Source organism: Hemicordylus capensis, chromosome 10 (assembly GCF_027244095.1).
Source record: "Hemicordylus capensis ecotype Gifberg chromosome 10, rHemCap1.1.pri, whole genome shotgun sequence".
Lineage (NCBI taxonomy): Eukaryota > Metazoa > Chordata > Lepidosauria > Squamata > Cordylidae > Hemicordylus > Hemicordylus capensis.
The window spans coordinates 22,078,720-22,092,165 of NC_069666.1; the positions used below are offsets into that span (position 1 = coordinate 22,078,720).

A 13,446-nucleotide genomic window follows, 5' to 3' on the forward strand; every position below is an offset into this window, starting at 1 on the left:
TCTGGTCTGCTGCCAGGAGTGCTGAGAAATCTCATTGCCAGCTGTCATTAGTGTTGGGGAAACTACATTTCCCAGAATTCCTGGCTCACAGTTGTGGCAGCATGCCAGATGTCAAAGCTGGGAGAGAAGGACCTCCTTTTATTCCATCTTCACTGGATTAGCAAATCAAGTAAGAAGATGGGTGGGGTGGCAATGGGCAGGAGCAGCTGGTGTGCTTCCCAGGGAGGGATCAGACCATCATTCTCTCAATGACATATTTGGGGAACATGATAAGGTCCAATTTGGTCCAGAATGTTTTTGTTGGCTGCTGTTTAATTCTTAGGCTCCCCCCACCCGGAGTGGTTTTATTGTTGTGGATTCAGACCAAACCTCTCAAAATGGTTCCATGTACACCCCTACCATACTGGCAACCTACCTGTGGGGAGTGACATCTGAAGACCTCTTCCTCAATCCATTGGTCCAGTCATGTGCAGAAGATCACACCAGTGACTACCAGCACACACAAAGCCTTTGCAGCAGTAACAGTGAATGGGTGTGTACACTGGCAATGCAATGGTTCACCATCAACCAGTATCAAGGGCTGTGATCAGTGTAAGAGGGTTTCCCAGATGTTGTTGATGACAACTCCCATAATCCCCAGCCAAAGGCCATTGCAGCTGGGGATGCTGGGAGTTGTAGTCTGGCAACTTCTCTTACAGGGAGCACTAGTTGCATTTCTGTACCACTGGTGTCATCTGCATCCTCCATTCCGGTGTCTTCCATTCTTTTCAGTGCAGCATGGATATAATTTACACATGTCCTTCTCTTTTCAAGAAGATGCTGGTACCATTCACCTGCTTCTGTCTGGCCAGATTTTTCTTAGAGGTAGATGTCAGGTCCACATTCAGTTTTAAGGTCATATTAGATATAAACATGTTAATGTGTGTCTTACTGAAATGAATTAGTCCAGGGGTTCCCAACCTGGGTTCCTCAAGATGTTGCTGAACTACAACTCTCAGCATCCCCAGCCTATGTAGTTCAGCAACATCTTGAGAACCTGAAGTAGTCCTTTAGAGCAGGGATTCTCAACGTGTGGGTCCTGAGATGTAATTGGACTTCAACTCCCATAATTCCTAACCAATGGCCACTGGGGCTGAGGATTATGGGAGTTGAAGTCCAATTACATCTGGGGACCCACACGTTGAGAAACCCTACTTTAGAGTAACTCCTGAGTACTACTACTGAGTAACTTAGCGAGTATGTCAGCCATAAACCCTGAATGTGGAAGGAGCAGAGCAGATCCACAGGTTTTGGAAAAAAGAAAAGTACAAGACCACCCAGGACCAGTTGAGGAGTCTTATGCTTGAATACTCCCCATCCCTGCCTCCAGAAAAGCCCTGCTCATGGAAAGCTTCCATCTTAGAAAGAAGGATGGGTTAGAACTCCTTTCCCTGACATCCTAGCTTCCCATGAGCACATTTTCTGAAACTGATACAGTCATGCAAAGCATTCTCCACTGACATAGTCCCAGGACGGCTGCAATCATGGACTTGCTCTGAATGCACAAATCAACCCTTAGGACCATATAAAAGGCTCAGAATACGGCATTTCCAAGTTTGGGGATGAGTGAAAAGTGTTTCTTGCAACAATGTCACTCTGCTGTGGCTGGGGATGATGAGAGTTGTAGCCCAACAATGGCCTGGTTCACACAATAGCTCAAATCTAGGTTTAATATGGGTTACAAACATTGGTGTGTGAATCCATGCCAAAGTGGCTGATGGCCTGTGAGTAATCTGAGAATCTCATTTTAGCATGGGTTCACACAATCAAACTAATGCTGGTAACTCACACTAAACCTAAGCCCCATCCAGTCATTTAAATAATGCCGATGTAGCTATGTACAGTGGCACAAAAGGGGAAGGAAGGGGGATGGAAGTCCCACCCCCACTGTGTCAATTACCCTCATGCCCCATTGCTCATGCTTACAGCTGGGCTTGTCTGAAGAAGGGAGAGCCCTAAGTGTGATGGTGGGTGCTTCTGTGATTGCGAGGGCTGGATCCTTTAAGGGTGAACAGTGGAGTGAGAAGGTGATTGATGTCGCAGGGGTGAGACTTCCTTCTCCCTTCACAAAGCTGTACACGGCTAATGCATGGTGATTTTAAATGTTTGAATGGGGCTCTGGATCAAACAATTGTGTGAACTCAGGCAGTATCTAGGGGGCCTGCCCTTAAGGGCATCAGAATAAATCCTGCTCAACACCCAAGGGCTTCCTCGAGCGTTTGTTTTTTGTCCCAACAGAATCTAAGAAGGAAAGGTAAGGCTATTTTGCATATTATGCAAGGCACTAACAAATCTTGGATTTTACTATTTCAGACTGTAGGTGGAGGAGATGTGTGCTGTATTCTTTAATGTGTCAAAAAACCTCCCTGCATGTAATAAACTAATACACCAGGGAGAAAGGTATGACACAGCTTTTTCCCTGAGGTGCCTGATTATTAGAAGCAGGGATTTTTATTTTTATTTTTTAAAAAGTGGGAGTATTTGAAAATATACCCCTTCTTTGGATGTTTTTAAGAAGGAGCTGAAAACATACCTGTTTAGTCAGGCTTTTAGGTTATAGTTATAAAGTTTTAAGTTGTTAGAGGTTTTATTAGCATTTTAAATTGTTTTAATTGTGTTAATGTTTAAATTGTTTTGTTTTTGGATTGTGAATCATCAAGAGACTTAATATGAGGCAGTATTAAAATGTGCTAAATAAAATAAAAATTAAAAAAATATGTCTTGCCTGCATTCAGAAGAGGCACAGATCAGAATGTTACCACATCATTTTGCATAATATGCAAAACAACTGTACCATCCTTCCTTCTTGGGCTGGAGTAAGATTCAAGGAGCTCTTTTGGAGAAACCAAGATGGATAGCTCACAATTCATGAGAAGGTGAAGGACAGCTTTGTGCACATCCCTGAGAAGATACACCATGGAAAACAACCTCATTCATTGCAGAGGGAATCCCCTTCATGCTCAGGCCAATTCGAAATCATGTCCATAAGGAATCAGAACAGGAGAAAAGCACTTTAAAGAACCAGTCAAGAGACAGAGAAGGTAGCAGACAGATCAAGAAGTCAAGATTTTGCATTCCAACTATCTATAGGAAATAGTTTTTTTATTATTTCAAGTTTTCATAAAAATCCATCATAAATCAAAAGTTACAGAGGAAGTTCGTAACTTTTTATTGATTGTTTGTTGTTTTTAATTTTTTTTAAATTTCCTGTCATCATTAGGATTGACACCGAAGTCTGTCAAAAGATGTCCCACAAACACAGGAAGTTCTGGAGACGTCAGCAGAACAATTTCACAAAGAGGACAAGGAGGAAGTGATGCGGGATTGTGGGGAACAGAATGGGGCCAAGGAGTCAGGTGGAGAGAAGAGAGGTTGTATGTCTGTCCCATTGTTTCTTCTTATTACTGTTAGATTAAAAAAAACACCCCTCTCTTTATTGAGTTTTGTTGATTGCTTTTTTTCAGATCATTTTCATATTAAACTTGCGTGGTGCATCAGCAGCGGAACTGATGCCAGCGTCAGATTTGCGTGGGACATATTCGATTTCGATGTTGTGCTTGGTGTTGCCTTTGCCCCTACTCCAGAGGAAGAGGAGAACTAGGCAGAAAAGCACTACCCCCAAGAAGGAGATGAAACCCATCGTGGTGGCAATGATGAGGGTCTTGATGTCAAAGGGGAAAGGCACAGTGGCGCGCGTGCTGTTGGCGTCACTCTCGTTGGGCTGGTTAGAGATGAAAGCAAAGGTCTTATTGGGCTGATGGGGCCAGTCTGGGGAGTAGCTGCGGACGTGCAGGTGTGCTAGCATCGTATCATTGCCACCAGCATTGCTGGCAATGCATATGTAGGTACCGTTGTCCTGGATCTGAGCATAGCGCACCTCCAGAGTGCCATCGGGGAAGACGGTGAGCCGCCCGTTCGTTTTGGTAGAGATGAGGTGCTTCCTTGGAGAGAGCCACATGATAGCAGGAGGCGGGTCTCCATCTGCGCGGCAGATGAATTGCACAGTGTGGCCCTCATCCACAAAGATCTGTTGTGGTTTGCGGTCTCGTATCCGGGACCGACGGCAGATGAAGTAGTTGGGTAGCAGGGCCTCTGAGAAGTCCTTGAACTCCTTCCCCTGGACAAACTCAGGGGTAGCACAGGTGGGCTGGCGTTTGTTAAAGTTTAGCCTCCAGCGGCGTCGGAAAATCCAGAGAAGCCGGCAATCACAGGCCAAGGGGTTGTTATCTATGATCAGTGTTTCCAGGTTGCCCACAGAGTGGAAGGCAGACTCTTCCAATGTGTTCAGAAGGTTCCCTGAAACGTTCAAGATGCGCAAATAGTTCAGACCCCGAAAAGCATATGGTTCCACCACTGTGAGCTGACCACCAACCAGCTGTATCTCCTGAAGCCTGAGAAGGTCATGGAGCATGGAGCCTTCGATCGTGAGAATGGGGTTGTAGGACAGGTTCAGGAACCTGAGATAAACCAGATGCCTCAAGGAGACATAAGGGATGGAAGTCAGGTTACAGTGGGTGATGGACAAGGATGTTAAGTTGAGCCCATACAAGCAATTGGACGTCATGGTATCTAGGTACGGCCAGTGTGAAATCTCAAGGATCTTGAGTCTGTAGAGCCTCTTAAATGAGTAATCCCTGATGGCATTGATGTTCAGATGGCGCAACCGCAGCACAATCAAACCGTGCAAATGAGAGAGCGCCTCTGTGGGAATGGAGGTCAAGTTGCATTTTTCCAACGTCAGCTGCTCTAAGCTGTTGAGACCACTAAAAGCCCGGTGGGAGATATAGACCAAGTCGTTGTCCCCCACCTCCAAAGACTTGAGGTTGTACAAGTCCTGGAACATGTAATCCAGGAGAATCACAATTTTGTTCTCACTAATGTCCAACTTGGTCAGATTGCTGAGTCCAGTGAACACCCCCAGGGGGATGAGTTTGAGCCGGTTGCTCCTGAGACCCAGAGTCCTGAGGTTGTAGAGGTTATTGAAAGCCCCTGGCTCGATGGCACTGATAATGTTCTCATTTAACTCCAGCTCCTCCAAGTGAGGAAAATTGGCAAACTCATCCTGGTTGAGAGTCTTGATACGGTTTTTGCCCAGATCCAAGAGCTTTGTCTCTGTAGGGATGCCCTCGGGGACTGTCATGAATCGCTTCCGGTGGCAGAGCACAGAGCGTTCCTGGGCAGAACAGTCACAGCGGGGCGGGCAGCCCGTGGCAGAGCCTGAGAGTATGGATCCCAACATCAAGATGAGGATTGGCTGCCAGCAGGCCAGGATTGGGCTATACATGCTCAATTCGCCCGCCACCATCCTATCTTTCACCTGCAGGCAACAGGGAAACAAGAAAGGGGAGAGAAAGAAGAGAAGATGTTAAACCCAGAAGACATCAAATTCTCATTTGTGTCACAATGGCAGCATTGGCTGCATCCAGTCAATAAAGGTGAGGCCTTTGCTAATACACACTGATTTGACGGCTTTCATTTGTTTAAAATGTTTAATAGCTTGCTCTTCCATTTCAAATAAACTTCCAGGGCCACTTAAGGACCATAATTAAAACCATAAAAAGAACAGTCAGTTACAAAAACAGTGGTGGAAATAGCAAAGCAATCTAAAAAGAGATCAGCAGCAACTGCAAATATAAAAACAGATTAGAAGGCAAATTAAAGGCCAGATTAGACCTAATCTGGATTGAGATAAATATAAAAACAGATTAGAAGGCAAATTAAAGACCAAATTAGACCTAATCTGGATTGTGACCACGGAGTGGGGGATATGGACACTTTCTCTCCCAAAACAGTCCATACTATATCTCTTATTTGTATTTTGAAGAGTTAGTTCATGCAAAATAAAGTCATACTTCCCGATTATCTACAGATGCCAGATTTTGCTTGAATCCTATTTAAATTAGCTGAATGCACAATGTTTTGCACCGGAAAATCCTGGGGGAAAGGTTCAAATGATTTTTTTTTGTATGTTAGAAGAAATTCTGAATATAATAATCAGATTTTAACTTATTGTTCTCAACAGATTTTTAACACTCAGTAATCAGATCAATAATTCCAAAATGACATTTTGCCCAAGAGAAGCAAAAGATCTTTCTCAGGTTTAAATTTACTATGATTTAAATTTACCATATTTGGTAATTATTTAATAACATCAATAATGTTTGAAGTTGAAATCCTACAAATGTCAAACTATTCTTTTACTTTACTTCCCCTTTGCAAGAATATTAATAAAAATATATTATATATATTTAATTTCTTGAACTTGCCTAGAACATATTTAGGCCTGTGCAAATTTGGATCGGCGGTGTCAGAACTGATCTGACATTACTACAATTGGAAGAAAAGCAGCTGAACTCCAATCTGATATCAGGTCCCTGATATTGGACTGGAATTGCCATAATTCATGTCAGAATTCATAATTCATATTGGAATGCATGTCAGACTGTCAGAAGCACAAAATGGTGGCATAGAGGTTAATAGGGAAATGGAACAAATTCAGGAAAATAAAGGGCAGGGTGTGGGACTTTAGAATTCAGCAGAGGTGAAGGTTGGCAGGACTCTGTGTAGCGCATTTGAAGTGAATTGGACAATCCTGAAACTTGTAATGATTTGTTTGTTTTATGGGGTATTCTTGTGCAAGAATACAAACTAAAGAGGCGTTCTTGCACAAGAACACCTTATAAAATAAAACAGACAAAAAAATCAATAAAAATCACAGGATTATCCGGTTCACATCAAATTCACTACACTCCTTTGACTTCTGTGGTGAACAATCCGATGTTAAGTCAAATTTCCAATCTGAAATCTGATTCTGACCCAACATCCAGAACCCCTAGGGGCCCAAGAATCTGATATTTTCAAAATTGGATCACATAGAATTTGGATTGGATCGGACTTCTTTGTACATGCACAGCCCTATTGCATATGTTTAATGTCTTGAACTTTTCTATAAGTGTAATCTATGCAAAATTACGTTGCCTGGTCAATGATGGGCCTCACCTTCTCTCTATACACACACACACACACACACACACACACACACATGCGCAACCTGTGTGTGCAAGATCTAGCACATCTTGGAAAATATTAGCTAGAACCTTTCTTCTTGAGGCACTAGCTTTCTACAAGCATTGACTTTTTGACATAGGAGAGCATGCAATCATTCGATGCCTCTTGTATTCTATAGGTCCATAACTCACATGTTTTCTGAATGATTGAAATGGCTCACAGACTTTGTCTTTGGAGAGGGTCCAGTAGAGACCGTCAATAAGTGGCAATTTGAGGTGCAGTAAAAATCCTAGCAAGGATTGAAAACAATGGGTCTTGGGCAAGATATCAGTAGGCACAAATATACACAGTTATCCCATCCTTAATCAGTCTAGTAGAGATTTGACCAAACTCCTACTGAAGGTCAGTGGCAAAGGTCAGTGCTGACCTCCCAACATCAAACATCTTTTTGGAACCACTGAGCATCTTTTCGGCTACAGGCACTAATAAGGAAAGTGGGGAATCTGTCAGCAAAACTAAGTATCTCGTGCATGATTTTGAGAGAAGCAGAAGAGCTTGGAAGCTGCTCCTAATATCCTCCCCCAGGTCAAGATGTTCCTGCAAAACTCTCTGAAATGCAAAATTGGTGTTATGGAGGAGGTTATAAGCTCATTGCTGTTGCCTCTTTGCTACAACCTCCTGATCAGATCACTGCCCCAAAGCACCCAGAGAGCCCTGAGGGATTGCTTTACATTCTGCTCATACATCTAAAGGAGAACAGGCTGCCCTAATGAAGTCCTGATTTCAGAGGTGAGACACATACAAATGACAACAGTCTCCAGCCTCATTGGCAGAAGCAGCATGGGTCTTATACTTCATGCAGAGATGCCTCCTGCTCCCCTCCTCCCTTTGGCTGTTATTGTTATAACATCAGCAAGCATGGTGCTTACAAAATATAGGAGGCCAGATCCTTGCCCCATGGAGTCTACAATCTAAAATTTGAGACAGATGAGATAACAGAGGGCTGGGTTGGACGATATGTCCATCAGAATCACATGGGGGAGGAGAATGAATCCACAAACAGTGAACAAACCAGAATAGGAGAGGAGAGCTGATCTTGTGGTAGGAAGCATGAATTTTCCCCTTTGCTAAGCAGGGTCCACCCTGGTTTGCATTTTAATGGGAGACTACATGTGAAAGCACTGTAAGATATTCCCCTCAGGGGATGGGGCCACTCTGGAAAGAGCACCGGAATGGTGGCATGCAGAAGGTTCCCAATTCCCTCTGGCATCTCCAGATAGGGCTGGGAGAGACTCCTGCCTGTAATTTCGGAGAAGCTGCTTCCAGTCCGGGTAGACAATACTGAGCTAGATTGGCCAATGGTCTGATTCAGGATTATAAGACAGCTTCCTAGTGGTCCACAATTCAACAATATTTAAGAATCCAGATATCAATTTGCCTCTAGTACTGATAACAGAACGTTTTTAGTCAAAGGCTCTCCAATCATTGTCTTTGTCAAACCGTTAACTTCTTGGAATCTGGATTTTTTCAAGAGTGGGGGGGGGGCAGGATCTGCATCCCATGTTAAAGTGCTAAAGCTGCTCATTTCCTGAGAGATCACGTCTGAATCGGAAAGAAATGGTTTGAAAACAGATCTCCTAACATATTGGAACAGAATGAGAAATACTACACAAGCAGGTGTGACCCGTGAACGTGCCTCCGGGCGGGAGGGGGTGGTGGTGGGCAGCATCTTTAAGTGTAAACGGAGCCGGTGCTCCATGCCACCCAGCAGCCCCCACGGCGAGGAATCGCCTCCGCCACTCACCTGGCTGCTGGCAGGGGCTCACCTCCGTGGGAGCCAGGTGAGTAGCGAAGGTGATTCCCCACCATGGGGGTTGCTGGGTGGCATGGAGCACCGGCTCTGTTTACACTTAAAGAAGCCACCTGCTGCCCCCGGAGGTGCATTCATGGGCCGTGCCTGTACACAAGCTATTTCAACCATAGAGGAACAGATCCCGTAAGTGAAGATCTTTCTAAAGGCAATGGTTGGAACAACCAAGTAACAAGTTACCCCACAGAAATCAATGGGACAAGTTAGGCATGACCAATATCTATAGTTCTACTAACCTCAGGCAACTTTCAGCTCATTTGCCCTCCTCCTTATTTGTTCCAATACATCCCTGACTGAAAGAATCCAAGCTGCCCAGTTCCAAGGGGCCACCTCTCCATTAGCCGCTCTCTATTAACTCCAGCTGGTCCTCATTTCCCAGCTGTGTTCACTGGGAAAGACACCCTCTCGCTCAAGGGAGAGAAAGGAAAACATGTACAACCAGCAAGCAAGCAAACGTCAGCTGGGAATGAGCTTTGGAGGGCTTGTGCAGCCCTTTCGGGGCTCTTGCCGTGCTCCCTTGTGTGTTACATCATGCACAAGGGGTGTCACTGGCACATGTGCACTCTTTGTGTGCACCTCAAAAACCCAGCAGGGCCACCAGGAATGGAGGCAAACAGGGGCCCCATTATTCCCAGGAAAGAATAATCTAGTTGGACGCAGTATAATGGTTTCAGGAACTTCATTACAACCAGAGTAAGGAGTCTTCTGGTTCTTGCCTGGCCATCCTTAACTACCATAAACCAAAAGGAAAATGAAACTAACTCAAAAGCTACTGCCTTGTCCTTAAGGGGCTATGTCAAAATAATCACACCATTCAAAATTTGAGAACATCACCAGATTCACAACTGACCACAACAGATACTTTCCAGGATGTAAGAGTAAGCAACACTGAACTTTGTATACGCATATTCAGGATCAAGCGGCAAGCCTAATATTAGAGATGTGTACAAAACAAATTGTTCATTTTGAATTTGAATCAAATTCCAAAAATTCATTTCAAATTCTAAAGAGATTTGAATTTGGTCTGAAAATTCAATTCAAATTTGAATTGACTCAACCCTGGTTTGGTGCCTTTTTTAACCAATCAGGGGGCCTGAATGGTTTTTAAAGGTGCCAAACAGCTCTCAAATCAAATTCGAATTGAATTTTGAAAATTTGTTTCAAATTTGAATTGAATTGCTCTTTTAAGGAGGGATTCAATTTGAATTCAAATCACTCGAATCACCCAGATTTGAGTGAAATCAATTTGAATTCCATGTGCACATCACTAATTCTAATGTACAGGTTCCTTGAGAGAAATCCCCACATCCTGTTCCCATGGCCCAATTTATGTTTAAATTAATGCCAGGAGAACCAGACTTCTTATTTGAATTCACTTAGATGGCAAGCTTGCCAGGAATAACAGGACTTGGATCACAGCCCTGGCAGACTGCTGTAGTTTTCATCCCTCTACTCTGCCTGTAGGGTTGGACCATCCAAGTCAAATCTTACTCTCTGTGGTTGAACACAGACTTTGGAAGCAGAAAGTCCCAGCTTTGATCACTGGCACCTCCAGTTAAATGGGACCTTCGCTAGTAAGAAAAAAATATCTGCCTGCAATCTCTTTACCGAACAACAGATTACTGTGCTTTTGCTGCAGAAGGAGCAGAAGCACATGATGACAAGCAGAATTTTCTTAGCATGCCCTCCCTCTCATTCTGTGCCAATAATATCACACAGAGATGTCCACACATAAATTTGCACATGTGAATCCCGCTGGCTTAGAAATACCTATTTTCTAAACATATAAACCTTCTACCTACATATATTTATTTATTTTATCATATTTTTATACCGCCAGATATGTATCTCTGTAGGCGGTGTCCAAAATTTAAAATATTTAAAAGTCACAAATTAAAATACATGACAACAAAAACAATAAAATTATTAAAACACATTTTTTTAAAAAAAATATTAAAATATGCCTAAATTATGATATATGCCTCCGGGATAGGGCTCATCCTTTCTGAAGTTAAAAGGAGTCCTCTGAGCAGTGACAAACAAAGTTCCAGTGAGTCGGCGAGGTGGAAAGGGGAGAGTGAACTGATGCTGGTAGGATCCCCTCCCTCAGGGGCTCAGGGACGTTTGAGCCACAGTAGTGGCTCACCCTAATGAGCTAGAGGTGGCAAATGAAGAGTAGCTGCTTTTGATTCCCACAGCTCAGCTGAGATTCTCTTTCCTGTTCTGCTCTGCCCTGGCTTTAATGAGAGCCTTGCTGCCTGCCGGCTGGTCATTCATCCGGTAGAGCTGTGTGGGCTGGTTAATGATTAACCAGATGCACAGCTCTATCTGAAGAATGGCCAGCCTGCAGCAGGATGGTGCTTGTTAAAACCAGGATGGGATGGAATGGGGGGGGAGAGAGAGAGAGAGAGAGAGAGAGAGAGAGAGAGAGAGAGAGAGAGAGAGAGAGCGCACAACCAGAGCAGTGAGCATCAGAGGCAACTGCACCTCAGTTGGTGTCCTCTGGTTCATTAGGACGAGCTGCTACAGGCTCCTACTTGGTGCTCTTGTGAAGCTTCTGTCTGCTCCTCCTTCCTGCCAGTTCCCTGCACACCCCTTGACTTTTGACCACATTCTGGAGCACATTCCTTCCCACAGTTGAGACCGCTTATCCATCACTTGCCTCCTCCAAGCAATAACCTCAGTGAGTGATCTGGGCTTTGTCCAGACTTGTCTCCAGAACCTGACTCCTGAAAACTACTAGGGATGTGCACGGAACCGGCGAGGGCTGGTTGGATGGCAGGGAGGGGTGGCTTTAAGGATGGGGGTGGGTGCACTTACCCTCCCGATGTTTCCCCCGCTGGCACATGAGTATGCAAGAGCCTGTTGGGGCGGCAGCATACCTTCCTGCTGCCCCATGCCGCCATTTACCAGACGTCACTGGAAGTAGCAATGGTGGCTGCATGTGTTGCTCTGCCCCGACGGGCGCTTACATGTTCGTGCACCAGCAGGGGAAATGCGGCTGGTGGGGCGTAAGTGCACCCACCCCACCCTTAAAGCCATCCCCCCTGCCATAAATCTTTGAACCGGCCTTGTGTTCGCATCTTTTCGAACCTGTTCGAACCATAAAGGGGCCTCTGAACAGGTTTGTGCACATCCCTAAAAGCTACATCTAGTGCCTGGCACTGCTGTGAATCTTGATCCTGCAAAGCAACAATTTCAGGCAAGCAGTGCTTTTGAGATTCAACACACGACAACCCTTATAAGTGAATGCATTCATGTCCTTCATCCTGCCATGCTTTAAGCTGAACAAGAGCTTCTGAAGGAGTTCACTTCTACTTCTTTGCATTTTGAGCTAGGCATCGCCTTCAATTCACAAGGCCTTAGATACAAGCCAGAAGCTCAGTTTCAACAACAGTTTGCCTTCACTCATTTGCAAAGGGGCTGAAGACTTGCAAAGAGAGCTGCTCTCATCTAGATCAGGGTTCGAGGACTACGCTTGGCTGATCAGAGGCCACAGTTTGTAAAACAACCCAGTTGCTTTGCAAGCTCGTTAGCATTTAAAGGGGCTGAAATGTGTTGCCAAGAAGCATGCTTTGATCTAACAAATCCAGGTGCTTGCAGAACTTGATTGCCAATAAAGAATGAAGGTAAAGATGACTAGAATAAAGGACAAGCTCAGTAATCAGATCAAACCTGACACTTCTGTGGATGCTGTATACCAAGTATATAGTAATCTGTGTAGATCAGGCTGCTAAACTTTGGACCTCCTGCAGATGTTGGCCTACAACTCCCATAATCCCTGGCTATTGGCCACTGTGACTGGGAATTATGGGAGTTGTAGTCTAAAAACAGTGGGGGGGGGGCTAAGTTGAGCAAGCCTGGTGTAGAGACAGCAAGTGACATCCGTGCATCTGTATGGTGGCCACCACTGGTGGCCCAAGACCTCAGTGTTCCTCAGCTAGGCTGTCAAATACTGCCTCTCTCTCTCCTCCCTCTTTGTTTTCTGTTTTTTCCCTCTCTGCAGCTGGCAGAGGGGAGGAGAATGGAGCATTTTTCTACCCTGCCAGTGCCCTTGAGGAAACCACCTCACCTCACCCCATGAAAGGGCCACCCCTGCATATGGGAAGCAGCCCATTGGCATTGCAGAGTGCATGGTTGGAAATGTAGAACTGAGAGTATGCATGTAGGGACAATCGAGTGGGGGGAACAAATGTCCCTGGGCCATGGGACCTGGGGGGCTGCCAAGATATCCCCTCACTCCCCCACTCCATTACCGTTCCCTACTCTCATTGCAGAGGCCGGGCATGCCGAGGCTGGGAGTGTGGCCAGTGCAGGCAATGGATGTGTGGCGTCCTCTCACCCTCTCCACTCATTGTAGCACTTTCTCTGCCAGGGGATGCTAGGGATGTGCACAAACCTCTTCAGAGGCCCTTTTATGGGCTTCCAAACAGGTTCGAACACTGGGTAGTTTGAGGGGTTTGAAGGTGGGGGGATAACCTTAAGGGTGGAGGAGGGGAGGAGGGTGCACTTACCCCCTCACGTTTCCC

The 13,446-nt window shown here is 45.0% G+C and overlaps 1 protein-coding gene across 5 annotated transcripts in view; it reads right to left on the reverse strand.

The window, feature by feature from the left end:
• Nucleotides 1-3,124: 3,124 nt before the first annotated feature.
• Nucleotides 3,125-13,446, reverse strand: part of LINGO1 (leucine rich repeat and Ig domain containing 1) — an 827,164-nt gene continuing 816,842 nt past the window's right edge. For all 5 annotated transcript variants that reach the window (XM_053272886.1, XM_053272887.1, XM_053272888.1 and 2 more), the window contains one exon: nucleotides 3,125-5,356. In XM_053272886.1, the coding sequence (XP_053128861.1) occupies nucleotides 3,500-5,344 (1,845 nt within the window). In that variant the 5' untranslated portion in view covers nucleotides 5,345-5,356 and the 3' untranslated portion in view covers nucleotides 3,125-3,499. The remainder of the gene's footprint in view (nucleotides 5,357-13,446) is intronic.